This window comes from Gymnodraco acuticeps, unplaced genomic scaffold (assembly GCF_902827175.1).
Source record: "Gymnodraco acuticeps unplaced genomic scaffold, fGymAcu1.1, whole genome shotgun sequence".
Taxonomy (NCBI): Eukaryota; Metazoa; Chordata; class Actinopteri; order Perciformes; family Bathydraconidae; genus Gymnodraco; species Gymnodraco acuticeps.
In genome coordinates this window covers 502,501-518,722 of record NW_022990145.1, presented here as the reverse complement: position 1 = coordinate 518,722, position 16,222 = coordinate 502,501, and the positions used below count along the sequence as shown (strand labels likewise).

The following is a 16,222-nucleotide window of genomic DNA, read 5'->3' as shown; positions in this document are numbered from 1 at the left end:
AAAAGGTGAAATTTAACTTGTTTTGCCTCAATCTTGATACAGGGTACTTATTATATGTTGGTTTTCACTATAAGTAATGGGTTTTTTTTAGGCGGAGGTAAGAATTTACCTTTTTTTACTATGTTCCATCTGAATTTACGCTGACACAGAAACATCTATATTGATTCTGACACTTCTACATCCAACTCACAGATGTAACCTTACTTTGATAACAGAAATTATTCATATTACCCTTTTAGAAGTTAAGTTATAGTCATTTGGGCATAGCATTTTCGAGCCTGAAACCTGAAAAACAGGCTCAGGGCTAAACCCCATCCCTGTTTTCCAGGTCTCAGGCTCGAAAATGACATTTCCAGAACAAATAATAACTCCATAACTACACTTCTAAAAGGGGAAAATTAATAATCTTTTTTCTCAAAGTAATGATAAACCCGTGAGTTGGATGTAGAAAATTCAGAATCAATATAGATGTTTTTTATTTTAAAGAAAATTCAGATTGAACATAGTAAAAAACTGTAAATTATAGTGTCCGCCCAAAAATTCTTTTTTACTTATAGTGAAAACTACCCTTGGATGATGGTAAGGTAGACTAAAAGCTTTAGGAATCCAAAGTACAACATATAATAAGTACCCTGTAGCAAGATTGATGCAAAACAGGTGACATTTGACCTTTTTAGAGAGGTTTAGCAAAATAAACTCCACCTCTGAGGTGATTTGGGTGGACATGGGCGTTTTTACCGTTTCTCTGGAACCCATTGGTCGATTTTGGTGATTGACATCTCTTTTTAACCGTTAGAGCCAATATAATCGAAGGGGAATTTCCACATACACACCAACGTTAACAAAAAAAAGTGGGGGCTTCACGCATGCAGTTTTGGCCAGAGCGAGCCTATCTCTCGCTCTGACATCTGAAAACGGAAAACTAGGTTTATTGCTTATGGATGATCAGAAATAATTTCAAAGGGACACAGACACATTGGATTAACCTATGGATTATCCTTCACCAGCGTTTTTATCGTTTTAATGCCATTTAAGACCACTTTTGACCAGACAACGACAAAGGTACTGTAAGCCATTTTGCCGTTTTAGCTACCTAGCGCCACGTGTTTTGATGTCTGTTTCTGTTTATAAAGTCGCGAGTTCTTATCATGGAGTGATAGTGTAGGTACCTACTGTATCGATTATGTGTCTTATCACGATGCTAGTCGATATGTTGGATGTGCAGCTACGATAAGTAATAAGGGTGTTATGAGTTTCTGTGCAGTAATGCGTTTGCATTTTTTCGCTTGTGGCTAATTCAGAGGCTCAGCGCTAGCTTTGTGGAATTAAAAAAAAAAAGATCAGTTAGCCGAGTTTCTTCCGGTTACATGGATATAAAACATTCATAGTTTATTAAATATTAAGAAGCCCTCAGACGCTGTTTCCTGCAGATGACGCGTTTTCCCCCCAGTGGTGGGGGGGATGGGGTTCAACAGGATAAAGAAGCTAACCTGACAAATCCAAAGGCTGTATGACTGTCTTAGTTCTGATCTGTCTTTCTCTTCTGATGTCCATGTTACCCTGTATGCAGATCTCAACAGGTATCATGTTATCATTCAGCTAACCAACAGAGGGCAACAGCTAAAACATAAACCAATTTTAACAAATCATAGTTTTCCTTTAATATTTTCAAGATATCATGATATCAATAAAAACAATATATACATAGGAATATACTGTAAAGTAGTATAATACCTTATTATTAATATTATTACTAATGTAAGGAGGTAGAACTATGCTATGGTAACAGCAGCAAGAATCATGAAATTAAAGTACAGACTTTCTTTTTGAAAACCCCAGTGATTTACGCTAGCTGATAATAATGACAGCGTTTTGCTTTTAATAGAATCTCTGAGGGTCTCCAGTAATTGAGAAACACATTGGTTGCATTAATTGTTGATCACTCAACACAAGGGATTATTCAGCTCCATTGGAGAAAAAAGACAATACTGTTTGAGTCTGACAAAGACAGAATGGAGAGAGATAAAGGGTCCTACAATGAGACAAAGCACCAGATGCTAATGAGAAAATCATTACGCCAGCAGGAATCACAACGTCTGTCAAACAATCAAAAACTTAAAAACCAAAGCTGACACTTTATGTTAATTTTTATAGTCAATGTCTGGGATGGCAAATTGTTTCATGACAGTAAAATCACACACACACACGCACACAAAGCAGATGCGCACATCCTCAATAAACAAACCCTGTTCATGCTCTTTCTGTCGAGTGCAGCACTTTTACCACAGATTCAGATTAGTCACGTTTCAGTTTCTGTTTCCATTAGAGACAGAAGCAGACAGAGAGGAGATGGAAAAGAAAATCTTTCAGCCTTTGTGTATCAACACAGGACGAGAGATTTCTGAAATTGCCACTGTGAGGGCCAGGCATCAATCCACAAATTGATCTTTGGACATGTGCATTGGTCTACAAATCAAACAAACAAGATACAACATGGTAATTAGTGAGTTTTAAAAGGTGTTGGTAAGACGCTTCTTTTCATACTTTAGAACCAAACTAGCTGTTTCCACAATCAGTCTGTATGCTAAGCTAGGCTAACGACGCCGGTTCCGGCTCACTGGACTGAGGTTGGTATCTACTGTAAAGCAAATAAGTATATTCTACAGATTACCCCTTTATACCCTTAACCAGTGGTCCTACACATTGATACAATTCATCTTTATCAGATTATTCTAAAATTAGTGAGTTTAAGAGAAGGATGGTCTCTTTGCTCTTGTACATTTAACTAGAAACTTGCAAACATAAATCTTGGATCCCCCCCTCCCTTAATGGCTCGAAAACCCCTTCATACAATAGGGGTTTCTGGTCAGAATATGCTCATATAAGGTCTCTTTTTACGATGCATTTTTAAAGCCTTGGAAAAATAATGAGGAAAGGGGCGCTTTGGATTGGACGACTTGTTAGCTTTCTATTTCATCAAATGTAATGTGGTTTTTCCTGCATATTTTGAATGTTGAGACATCAGACCTATAAGAGAAAAGCAATCAGAGACTCTGCTCTCCTGCTGCCTGAATGCAGGCTCAGCCCTCTGTGCCCGACCAGCCATCAGATGGTTTAAACAGACACATAGTTTGCTGTTCACCATGATTCATTATCATCAGTTCAACAGACAGAACACCTCTCTCAAAAAGCCTACATGTTCACATACTGTAGTTTAAGGCAACTTTCAGTTTCTTGCTAACATGTTGCTGGACAGGAAGGACTCTCTTTTTCCTTCCCAGATTCTTTACATTCTTCCTGAGCAGCAAGGTCCATTTATAGCCAATGGTCCGAGCTAATTCCCATGGCAGTGACTTCTAGAAATGGTCTGCTTCACGTTGTTTCACCACAAAGTCCCCCTCTGGACAAGAACATATCTTGTCTTCTTATCCAAATAATCCCAGGACTTGACAAACAGCCCTGTTGCCAAACATGTGTGACGTCCATGATATATGAGCTTTCATGTCCCTCTGCCAACAAAAATAAAGATTTCCCAAAGTCCTCTCAATGGGAAAATCTTGCAGCGTAGCTTCCTTATTTCCATCTACATCACAGCACCACAGTACAGCTGAGGCTGCAGTATGAGGGCTTTGGGTTCTCTTCTAGTTAACAACGCTCATTTATTCTTATTGTACAGCATAGGGTTGCACAATGAAATGCAAGATGCTGTGCCTTTAGGCCACACAAGAAAAATAACTATTTTTTTAATGGTGGAATGTGGAGAATGAGAGGAGGAGTCTAACATCCTGAGGAGAAGCTGCTCTGCAGTCTGGAGGTACTACTGGATCTCTTCCCAGAGTGCAGCAGGGCTGCTTTGGGGAGTTTTGTCCTATAATATCCACTGGGCTCTGTGGACCTCTCCTCACTGATCTTACTGATTCTGAGGACATGGGCCCTCTTCCGAGCCTCCCTGTCCTGGTCCCTGAACCCACCATGAGAGGCAGGATGCCTCCTGTTGCTCTGCTGTAAAAGCTAACAATAACTTGGAATGAGAATGTAGCCTTCTTAGTTTTCCTGGAGCTAAAATAACAACAGATCTCAAAGTTAGGAAAATCAGACGGTGGTCTTTAGTCTATAATTATGGCGTAAAACATCTTACGATCGTCTAAACCACAACTTTTCATATCTGCACCTTATTTTACTAAGATCGTGAATCATTTGTAAAAAAATACATGTTTTATATCTCTGTCAGGGGCGGCAGTAGCTCAGTCTGTAGGGACTTGGCTTGGGAACCGAAGGTTCGCCAGTTCAAGTCCTGATCGGACCAAATAGCGTGGAATGGTACCTGGAGAGGTGCCAGTTCACCTCCTGGGCACTGCCAAGGTGCCCTTGAGCAAGGAACCGAACCCCCACTGCTCTCTGGAGCCGGAACACTGGCAGCTGCTTCGCTCAGACGCCTCTGCTCTAATGCATGTGTAAAGGTCCTGTTTGTGCATGAGTTCATGTGTGCATCTTTACCTATGTTAACAAATATGAGTTAAATATAACATTTCCCAAAAGGGATTAATACAAATATGTTTGATTTTCTTTAAAAAACAAATTGATGTAAAAATCGACAGAACATCTGAAATTTGGTAAAGATACAAAAACAACACTTACGTATGGCATTGAGCAATATTCAATACCTTAATTATGGCAACATAAACTTCAGGAAAGGTTATAGTTCAGTTTGTGTAAAAACTGTTTAGGGAGGCTTTGATTCAAATGTGTCATCATTTTGGAGGATGTGCCTGTGGTGCTGTTGAGCTGTATTGCTTCTGCTGGAAAGATGTAATGACATAAAGAAAGTGGTGATCATCTCCGACTAGTGATGATGTGAAGAAAAATGTCTATTCAGTGTGCTTATCAGATCTCAGCAGCAGGACTATCACATATAAATCAATCTACCAACCAACCGCAGCAGCAACATGTCCGCCACATCAACACACATCCTGGTGTCTGATCACTCATTATGGGATGCTGGAAATGTTCCAGAAGCCTGGAAACCATATGGTGTTTAAGGACACAGCTTTACCTGCAGTAGGTTCACTCACTGTTACTTTAACTCAAAAGTGCAACCAAGCATGATTCCCCAGTCGATTTAACATCCCACCTCAGTATCCTCAGACCTATTGACTGCCGCATCAACCAGACACCAACAACAGCCCACTGAGGGAGCAGAGAAGGGAAATCAATACCTCATACAGGGTAGCAAATAAAAACAGTGTTCCGGGGACAGTAACATTCATACAGGAGGAATTACAAACTGTTCTGGGATAGGATGATGTGGGACAACATGTGGCAACAGTGCTGCTTTAAGAAACCAGGGTCGGCCAACACAAAAGTAGTGGTAACAAAAAGTAAGTAAGCCCCCGTGGAGATCATTCCAACTGAAATCGCATGACTGCTTTATGTGTTTAGCTCATGTGTGGTTATCAAGGTATGCTTTGAATGTATCCAACAGTTGCATTATAGCCTTCAGTCAGTGTCATTCCTTCAAAATGACGGACGTCCTTCATATTTTCCCTTCAGTATTCAAAAGATTAGGGCAAATGTGACACTCTGGTACAGTAGTATAAACCCCACCATAAAATAAAAAGAATGTTAGAAAGGAGAGGAAGCCCAGAGAGGGGGTTCTGTGTGAGCAGCAGGGAACCCACTGTGTCCTGTCACTTTTTGTTTTAGTTAACATTGTGTGTTGTTGCCTTTTATTTCCATCCAAAGCAGACAAACAACACCAATGAGATGTGGTGATTAAACCAAGTCACTTTAGCTAGCCTGCATGATTCTTTTTTTTAGCCTTGTTCTAGTCATAATGAGCAGAATATTATATTTCACGCAACTGTATCATGTTAATTGAAAGCAATAATATTAAGTTGAAATAAAACAACTAACCTAATACAGTTATGTGGAATGTGTTGACATAAACATTTAATTAAACGTTTCAGTTTTTTCAGTGCGGAGTAAAACGGTTTCACACTTCAAACATATGTGTACAGTGTATTTTATATATTGCACTGACCTTAATATGCCTGGCATCTTATTCATTTACATTTCATTGAAATTGTACAGCGAGCTTGGGTCAGGCGAGTGGGGGAATGTGTGCATCCTAATGCATCGTGCAGTGCTCGAGAAACAGAACACAACTCGATGAGGAGGATATAAAGACATGCACACACTTCAGCTCTCACACTGTGAACATGCAGCTGTCCCTCATCATTAGTTCACTGATTATGGACTTACCCCTTTCTGTTGTTTGAGCACACTTTTTAAATGTTAAAGCCTAGACAGAGAATGTGTTTGGTGCATTTGGTGGAGTCTCATTTGACAGACCAGAGCAGCCCAGTGCTGGCGCCTGACCTTGAGGGACGCCTCTGAGATGAGAGGGAATCCACCACGCTCCACACATGAATATATTACACACCATATGTACGGAGTTACTTCAAAACATTCATTCAACTGCAATGCAGTCCTGAAAATATTTGGCCAACGAGACCTTGATGAATAATGTTAGTGATTCAGTGATCAAATGCAGCGTGCAACACTCCGCAGCCTGAAAGTGGGCCACTCAGACTGTAACAGCTCCCTGAAATCACTTGTTTCCTCCTACCTCATCAAAGCCGCTGTCCTCTTTCTTGAAAGCTGCAAAGAGAAGAAAGGAAGGGAGAATCAGACACTGCCTGTATTGACATCTTGTGAAGAATGAACAAAATACAAATATAATGTTAGAGATACAGCACAGAGCAGAGGTTTGGTCCCTGGAATTCATTCTGTTTTAAAGCGACTCATTAAAGCAGCGCAGGGGGGGGGTGGGGGGGGGGGTTTGATTGTTCACCAGTCCTGGTGACAACTCACTTTCCCCATGGAGCAGCCATGTTGGGAAACTGAACCATGGAGAAGCCATGTTGGGAAACTGAACCATGGAGCAGCCATGTTGGGAAACTGAACCATGGAGCAGCCATGTTGGGAAACTGAACCATGGAGCAGCCATGTTGGGAAACTGAACCATGGAGCAGCCATGTTGGGAAACTGAAATCCAGCCAAATGTCGACCAACAGCCAGATCATTTATCGGGTTAATCCGACATTGTGACCCTATCCAACTCTAATGCCAACCTGATTGGTAGAAATTATGGCCAGAATCTAAACCTAGTCAGGGACCATTTATTTTCTTTACAATCTTTCAACAGGCAAATGCAATTCTTATTTACACTGAACAAAAATATAAACGCAACACTTTTGTTTTTGCTCCCATTTTTCATGAGATGAACTCAAAGATCTAAAACATGTTCTATATACACAAAATAACCATTTCTCTCAAATATTGTTCACAAATCTGAAAAAATCTGTGATAGTGAGCACTTCTCCTTTGCCGAGATAATCCATCCCACCTCACAGGTGTGGCATATCAAGATGCTGATTAGACAGCATGATTATTGCACAGGTGTGCCTTAGGCTGGCCACAATAAAAGGCCACTCTGAAACGTGCAGTTTTGCTTTATTGGGGGGGGTCTGGGGGGGTCTGAAAACCAGTCAGTATCTGGTGTGAGGGGTAGGGGTAGGGTTAGGGTTAGGGTAATGTTGTGAATCGAGTGGCCCATGGTGTTGGTGGGGTTATGGTATGGGCAGGCGTATGTTATGGACGACGAACACAGGCCACTCCATTCACAACATTACCCTAACCCTAACCCTAACCCTCACACCAAATACTGACTGGTTTTCGGACCCCCCCAGACCCCCCCAATAAAGCAAAAATGCACGTTTCAGAGTGGCCTTTTATTGTGGCCAGCCTAAGGCACACCTGTGCAATAATCATGCTGTCTAATTAGCATCTTGATATGCCACACCTGTGAGGTGGGATGGATTATCTCGGCAAAGGAGAAGTGCTCACTATCACAGATTCTTTCAGATTTGTGAACAATATTTGAGAGAAATGGTTATTTTGTGTATATAGAAAATGTTTTAGATCTTTGAGTTCATCTCATGAAAAATGGGAGCAAAAACCAAAGTGTTGCGTTTATATTTTTGTTCAGTGTATGTACAGGTATCATTTCCACTGAGGCTGATCTGCATTCTGCGTGCATTTACACTTGCATTAACATCTTTCTCATCATCCAGATAGGATCTATAGATATAGTATTGATATTATACACAGTTTCTTTCTTCAGGCTTTCATTGTGATGATGAGCAGTTAAATCAATCATAATTTCAATAGCCCTATAACACTAATATATCCAGTTACCTATGAAACTATACATGATAATGTATTCATTAATAATAGTCTGTGTACCAGATTAAGGGCAATGAAACCAACATCAAACTCCTCATATACACACTTAGCTGATAAAGCTGATTATGATTCCAAAACCAGGTGAAAATGGGATCATTTGGATAGAATAAAACAGGCTCAAACAACAGCTGGACTTCATGCTTATAAACATTCACAAACCGTTCAAGTTGCAGAATACATCAATGTTCTACCAAAAGGTCAACACTTCATCATTTTATCCTTTAAGACAATTGTGTGAAAACATCTAATTAGCATGTTATTTCTTAGCTATGGCCTACAATGTTTTTTTTGTTGACATTGCCCTTGACCTTTGACCATTAAATCGTAATCAGTTCAACCTGGAGTCTAATCGGGGGGTTTATGCCAAATTTGAAGACATTTCCCTCAAGGCGTTCCGAGAATGGGACAGATTGAAAGGTCACGGTGACCCTAAACAAAAAAACTAAAACAAAAGAAACCTTCCAGATGGTTTGGAGATGTGTTCACAAGAAGAGGACAGACGTAAACCAGTAAATCAAAGGATATCATGGTTATTAAGATTTATAAGTAATAAGTAAAACTATACAAAAGGCTTTTCAGGTGTTTATACATCTACTTCTCCCATCATCAATGACACTCCGCTGTGTTGCTCATTCATTGCGGGGGAGGATCATGTTGTTACCAGTGGGATCGATATCCTTCTTATTTATGGGGAGGGGAATAAACGTTTGTTTCTGCAGCTTTGATTTAGACTTGTGAAGAATTAATAGGCAAGTGATGACTTTCAGTCATTAACGCCTCATGATGATTAAGATGTCTAATGAGAAAGGCAATACAGATGGCGAAAGGCCAGAGGGCCCGGGGGCTTCTTTGTGGTATGAGGTTTGTTTTTGTTTGTCAGATTGAGTGTTTGGAAGCAGTGTCAGCCTGGTTACTGAGCCGTGAAACTGCTGCTTCCTTCTCCTCAGAGGTGAGCACACACACTCCCCAAAGACTTCCCAGACAGCATCATCTCAGCCGCAAAGCCACACTCAATACCAGTGGCGTCGCCTGGCCTGGGCCTGAATGTTTTTTCTTTAGCCCCGGACAATTCTCCCTCAATAATATAATATATTAACCGTGCTTTACGTGAACCTCATCATGACGTTAGAGAGGACGGCAAGACTGTTAATTTCCCTGTTCAATTGATGAACAGAGGCAAGACACCAGACCAATAGAGAGTTGCATGGAAATAAAACGTGTGCTTTTGGCATTCAAAGCTCGGCTCCTGTGGTGTGTGTGGCCAATACGCGCATTTAGTGAGAGAGAGAGAGAGAGAGAGAGAGAGGAGAGAGAGAGAAGAAGAGAGAGAGAGAGAGAATAGAGAGAATAGAGAGATCGAGAGCGAGAGAGTAGCTAGTATACTCTGATCTACTAGTCGCTGGAGGACGCTCTCTCTCCGTCGCTATCTCGTTCTCGTCTCTCTTCTCTTCTCTCTCGTATCTCTCCTCTCTCCCATCGTCTATCTAGAGAGAGAGAGATGCCAGCAGGGACTGTGTTGTTAGCATCTGGTTAGCTAGCTGCACTAACGGAAATAAGGAACTAAAGGACTCTGAGTGTGCGGCCCCCCACCTCCTCTTTTTGCGGCCCTCAGATTAATTTATAAACAACGTAATTAATTTAAAAAAAAAAAAAAATTGTTACTTGTAGTACTGATACCGTCCACTAGACTCCTAGTTACGTCGCGAGCTGCGCACATGATTTCAAATACCGCAAAATAATCTGTGACGCATTTGTGTGTATTGTGTTTGTTTCCCGGGGAAACCCTCACAAGAAACACCGGCTGTCGTTATGCCTGCTGTGACGTTAAGTTGCCGCTTGTAATTGTGCCGTTACAAGCTTAAAAGTTGTTTTTATCATCTGAATTTGGGGAAACAAGTTTAATATTCTTAAAACCAAGACTTTGTTTATTTGAAATCAGATTAAAACAAACTGTCACGGACCCTGCCGTGTTATCTATGATTACTACGCTTTTCATTCATAATTTCAGCGGGAGGGAGGGGGGGTGGTGCTGAGGAACAGCAGAGTGCGGGCTGACAGGTGTCTGTGTTGACATTCCCCTATTGTGGAATAAGGGGAATGCAGAGACAGGCTACAAGTGTTTTAGGTTCAAGTTAGACAACTAATGTCTGGGTTAGTGTTCATGACTTCATGTGTTTGTCATCTAATGGTTAATCTCAATACACACACATTTTCCGTGCTTTCCAATAGTTTAAAATAGCTTTATTCCACTGTTTAATAACCTGTTCAATACAAACATGCCACTTGTAAAAATGAAATAACATTTCTGCGAAGTGATATTTGTTTATTGAGCTTATTAGAGGATGTTCCCTGAAAGATTGTAAAATGTCAATGAAGATGTCAGACTTAGTATATTTGTTAATAATTACATACAAGACATGGAATTGTTGTGTGTGTGTGTTCCAAGTGAATCTGCGGCCCCCTGGTGGCCAGTACATAAATGATGTGGCCCCCACCACCATCAAAGTTGCCCATCCCTGGTTTAGATAGTTAACTTTCCGTCTCAAACGGTTTGGTCACAAATTATTCAAAAGATTATTTCCGCGGCACACCTTCATATGATCATTATAGTTATAAAACAAATAAGAGAATAAAGGAAAAACAGTTATTAAATACTATATGGCAGTAAAACAAGAATACAGTTTGAAAGGGGAGTGATTTGTAAAATATCCATAAAGAAAAAGAACATCTGTTTACAGTTGTGTTTCATCTGGGTGCTGAGAGATGTATCCATAGATCTCTTCATGTTGCTCTCAAAGTGCACCAGATTGATGCTTTCAACTTCAATATTTAAAAAAAAAATTCCAGAGGGAGCATGCCCCCGGACCCCCCTAGAGGAGGTGAGGTTCGCTCCCTACTCATACAAAATAGCACTTTACCCCTGCCTATATGCCGTGAGCTGATTATCGAGCCTTCATTGCAACAGTCTGTACTGTGTGTTTGCGTGTGGGGAGTGTTGCAGTAGAAAATTCCACTGTAGCGCCGCGGCCGCTGCCACTGTGGGCTAAGCCCAGAATGTTTTCGGGTCCAGGCGACGCCCCTGATCAATTCCATGGATCAGGCAGCAGCTACACGATACAGTTGAGTTCTTTACACTGTAAATGCTAAAGCTAATGTCCAAATGCCGTACATTTTGCTTTTTTTGGCTTAATCTTAAAACATCTCACAGCTAGTTCTTCCCCTCCAACCCAGAATGTGATAAGCACGTATTGGAGATGTAAAGATGATCTGATACTTGATGAATCTTAACTTCAGCTGCTTCTTCTTTTGCATACTCTAGAAAGCTTTACAAAGCATATTTATTTAATCGTTTATTTGGCTGGGACAATGCACAGTAATGAACACTTAAAACATTCAAATGTGTCAAGCGTAACAGTGCCAAATTTAGCTTTGAGCTAATTTCCATCCGCACCCTCACATAAAACATTTAAGAAGTTTACATTTTACAAACATAGCCAAAACAAAATACATGATATGCAAAAGGTGCAAAAGAGCAAGAGCAGCATACACAAGTATTTATGACATGGTAATACAATATAGCAGCTACGATATATAAAGTGCAAGAGGAGATACCCCTGTGTTAAAGTGCATTTAGTGGTGATTGCACATCTGGTTGTTTCTCAACCATTCTTTGAGTTGACCTTTGAAGCTATTGAGAGTGGGACAATCCCGTGTCTCAGTTGGGAGGCTATTCCAAAATGAGCTGCCTTTAATGGAGAGGACATTTTGTCCAAAAGTGGTCCGTCTGCGGAGGACTTCACAGTCTCCTCTGGTTTCTGACCTAGTGCAGCGTACAGTGTGTTTTCTGTGGATGAGTTCCCCTAAGGGGGGGGGGGGGGGGGGGGGCAGTCCATGTAAACATTTATAAATAAAACACATACTTATAAAAGACTTAAAATGGTCAAAACTCAAGAAATTGTGTTTCTCAAGGATGGTACAGTGGTGGTATGAATTTGGCTTTCTGTCAAACACCTTGATAGCTCTCTTGTACAGCTGTTCTATGGGTTTCAGGTTTGTGGCACAAGCAAACGACCAGTTTGTCAAACAGTATTCAATGTGGGATAGAATCATACAGTGGAGGTATGACTTTGCACCATTGACACTTAAGAAAGGTCTAATTTGTTGCATTTAATAGTATTGGATACTTTCTTGATATGTTTCTTAAAAGTCAAGTTCGAGTCCATTATGACTCCAAGATACTTGAAGTGGGGGACTAGTTCTATTTCTGTTCCGTTTAAAAACACATTGGATCCTTCGATTTTGACTGGTCGTTTACTGAACATCATGCATACTGTTTTTTTTACGTTGAACTCTTAAGCAAATGTTGTTCAGCCAGTGTTGAACCTTGTCCAAAGCATTCGATAGACAAGATGAGATTCAGTGTTCAGTGTTCAGTGTTTTTCCCGTGTACAAAGATGACCGCATCATCGGCATACATTTGCACATTCAACTCAGGACCCACATTAGGCAAGTCATTAATGTACAGAGAAAACAGTAACTGTCCAAGAATGGAACCTTGTGGAACCCCAACAGGGTTCTCAAGGTAGGGCGATCCCTCGCTCTACCCCTCGCTATGGCGTGAAGGGTCTGCTTTATGCGCTCTGCACAGTAACCCTGCTGCGAGGCATACAGTGAACAGCGAACAGTTCATGAGCGTGCTCACTAGCGCATACACAGATTTAAACTATTGCAAAATGGCAAAGTCTCTGCATCCTATTCAAGTCAACAAACTGATGAGACAGTTAACAGCCTAGATTACCTGTACACAAGGTAAACAGTTACTCCTGCACCTACAGTGGTGTAGTGGGGATTTTTTTACTGGGTGGACGGGGTGGTGGACGAGGGGGAGACACTATGCACGCGCTCGTGAACTGTCAACGGGGGGGGGGGGGTCACTGTGCGTGGACCTCTGTGTCGCCTGTCAGCGCAACTTACATCATGCCGTTTAAACAATATAATAATAAAGGGCGGTGCCAGCTGTCAGCGAAGTGAGCGAACCGATCCGGCCTTTCTGCGCGACTGTCTGTCACTCAAATGCGGGACATAGTCTCAATTTGTGGGACGCGGGACAAATAATAAAAATGCTGTCTGTGTGTGCAGACAGCACAGTGAGCGACACCTGGTCACCCTACACACACACACACACACGGTGCTGCCCCTCACACACACACGCTTCAAATCAAGTTGCATAAATGCTTGAACTACGTTTTTATTATAATTACTGTGAAATCTGCCTATTATGTTTTCGTCATTATTACAACAAATACACACTTGCAACTGATAACACTGGCAATGACTTTATATTTATTAGACTATTAAAAAAAATCATGCTTCAAATAAGTGGGGGTGCGGCGTACCCCCCCCACGTCCAATGCCCACACCACTGCCGCTGTACCAACACATTGATCAAACCACCATTTTAAGAAGGCAAAAAATGTAAATGAACAAAATGAACATAGATATCGACAACTCCTCTATTAAGTAAAAAGCCACATACATATTTAAAATAAGTGCTACCAAGACAAAACCTGGCCAGGCTAATCATTGACATAATTTTCCATTTGATACCATCCGTACTAGCAGGTTAGGGTATATACTTTTCATTTGCATCTACTCTGAAAAATAGCTTTTCAGAGAGAGAAGGCCTTTTATTCAGCAGCTGCTCCTCGTGACTTTCTCTTTTGACATAACTGTAGTCTGTGTAGCTAGCAGTGGAGGAAGACCATGGCTACGGTCGAATAGTAAAAAAAAAACAGGACCCATGGTTCTCCAAACCACTATTCCTCAACCTCAGTGAAAACGTCATGGGGTTAAGGAAAGACGTGAAGGAGGATTCATCAGGACTAGGTGACAGACGGCCGCAGTGCTAAGAGAATCTGACTGCACTCCCACTGTGTGATGTGATAATGATGCAGCAGAGGGTGTCACGGATCTGCTGCTGTGGGCAAACTACAGTTTCTGTACAGCGGACTGCTATAAGCGCATACTCTGCCCCTGAGCTCTTATCGGGTTCATCTGGGCTTTATAAACGTGGATAACAGTGAAAATATAACTTCTTTACCAAGGCTGGAATTCTAATAAAAAAAGGAAAGAGAAAGGAGATGGTTTCTCTCGCTCACCATCACCGCCCTGTCCACTCGTATTAATCAACATTAATCCCAATGACTATGAATGTATGAAACTATTTGAATACATACAACTTTATGCAATACATGGATAACTTGGGCCCACACAGCTACTACTGTGCAACATGTTGAGTCTCAATACTAGAGATGCACCGATGTCACATTTTTCAGCCAATAATGATGGCGATGTTTAGAGTCACAATTTTGCCGATGCCGATTGCCGATGTTATTCTGTTTATAATTGTAGGATAGTGCAGACTAGGGAAGCCTATCCCTTTAAGAGAGAGAAGAGGGGGGGTAGGTGTGTGGCATGTGCATGTGTGGAGAGAGAGTGAGTGAGTTCTTTTTGACCTGCGATGCCACTTCTGCTGCAACACTACATCGCCCCGCTGAGGGACTGATATAGGAATACTGATTCTAGTTCTGATGAATGAAAGTTCAAAATATATCAGCACTCTCGCAAGTTATGGCATTTGATGTAACCTGTCCTCAGCAAGAGGACACATCGCAAATGCCCTATAAAAAGGTTTATAAATGCATAAATAGAAATATCAAATGAAAGTAATGGTTGAATGACACACCATACAAAAAGTTAACTTTAAATTATATTTTCCATAAAAAACTGCATCTCAATGTTGCATCCTCAGTTTCTGTTAACGGTGTCAGAATGTTCTATAATCCAGGTCACTGTGAGCTTTATGGAACATCTGAATTCAAACTGCAACAGGGAGGTGGGGGGGCCAACATACTCAGTGTGTTCACTCTTAATCACACATCCACATGTTGAGGCTGCAGCCCCGTCTGTTCCTCCGGAGCAGCTGCAGGTTAATTGCCTTGCTCAAGGGCATCTCAACGGCAGTAATGCTCAGTTAATTCACTCCACTGCCCAGATGTATCCTGCAGGTCCAGGACTGACCTTTCGCTCTCAACTGAAGGAGAGGTAATAATGAGGGTCTTTTAGGGGAAGAGAGGAAGTCGTTAATAACGCTGTTTCTGTGTAACTCAGTCAAAAAGACTTTTAAATGGCAAACACGCCACCCTCACATTCATGACAACAGCTCTCTACTGATCAGAGAGGCATCAGTCCTCTGACAACATGTCCACATATTAAAATGAGAGGCTCCACATCACGTTGCACCATCATGTGACGCAGCGCTGCCCACTGGGGCCGGTTGGATCAACACTGTTACAGGGACGTAAACAATAAAGCTGGCTCTTAAATGTGCTTTGCTAAAGCTTCGTGCAGCGGGCCGAGACGATCGATGCTCAGATGAGTTGATCTAGATGAGAGGAAAGATGGCCAATAGGAGACGAGCGTCAGCACGGCACAAAAGTCAATGCCAATCTTTCTTCTGCTGCTGCATCGACCCAAACTCAGTCTGCTCATCTCTCAGCTTCTCTTATAGCCAGCCATTCATTCACACACACACACACACACACACACACACACACACACACACACACACACACACACACACACACACACACACACACACACACACACACACACACACACACACACACACACACACACACACACACACACACACACCAGTGGCGAACCGTCAGGGCCTTCAAGGTATTCAGAGAATACCCTGGAACACTCAGATAAAACAAACAAAAAATCGATTTAATTATATAAATAAAATGTAATAAAATGTATATAAAATGAATAATGAGAATGGTATCTGTGTTGTTGATCTGTAATATTACAGTGTTACGTTGATTGGTTTGTCCTTCTCGAACCATGC

At 41.4% G+C, this 16,222-nt stretch overlaps 1 protein-coding gene across 1 annotated transcript in view; it reads right to left on the bottom strand.

The window, feature by feature from the left end:
* Positions 1-16,222, bottom strand: part of cdk14 (cyclin-dependent kinase 14) — a 241,305-nt gene that overhangs the window by 222,519 nt on the left and 2,564 nt on the right. The window contains exon 2 of the mRNA XM_034217206.1: positions 6,629-6,660. Within this exon, the coding sequence (XP_034073097.1) occupies positions 6,629-6,660 (32 nt within the window). The remainder of the gene's footprint in view (positions 1-6,628; positions 6,661-16,222) is intronic.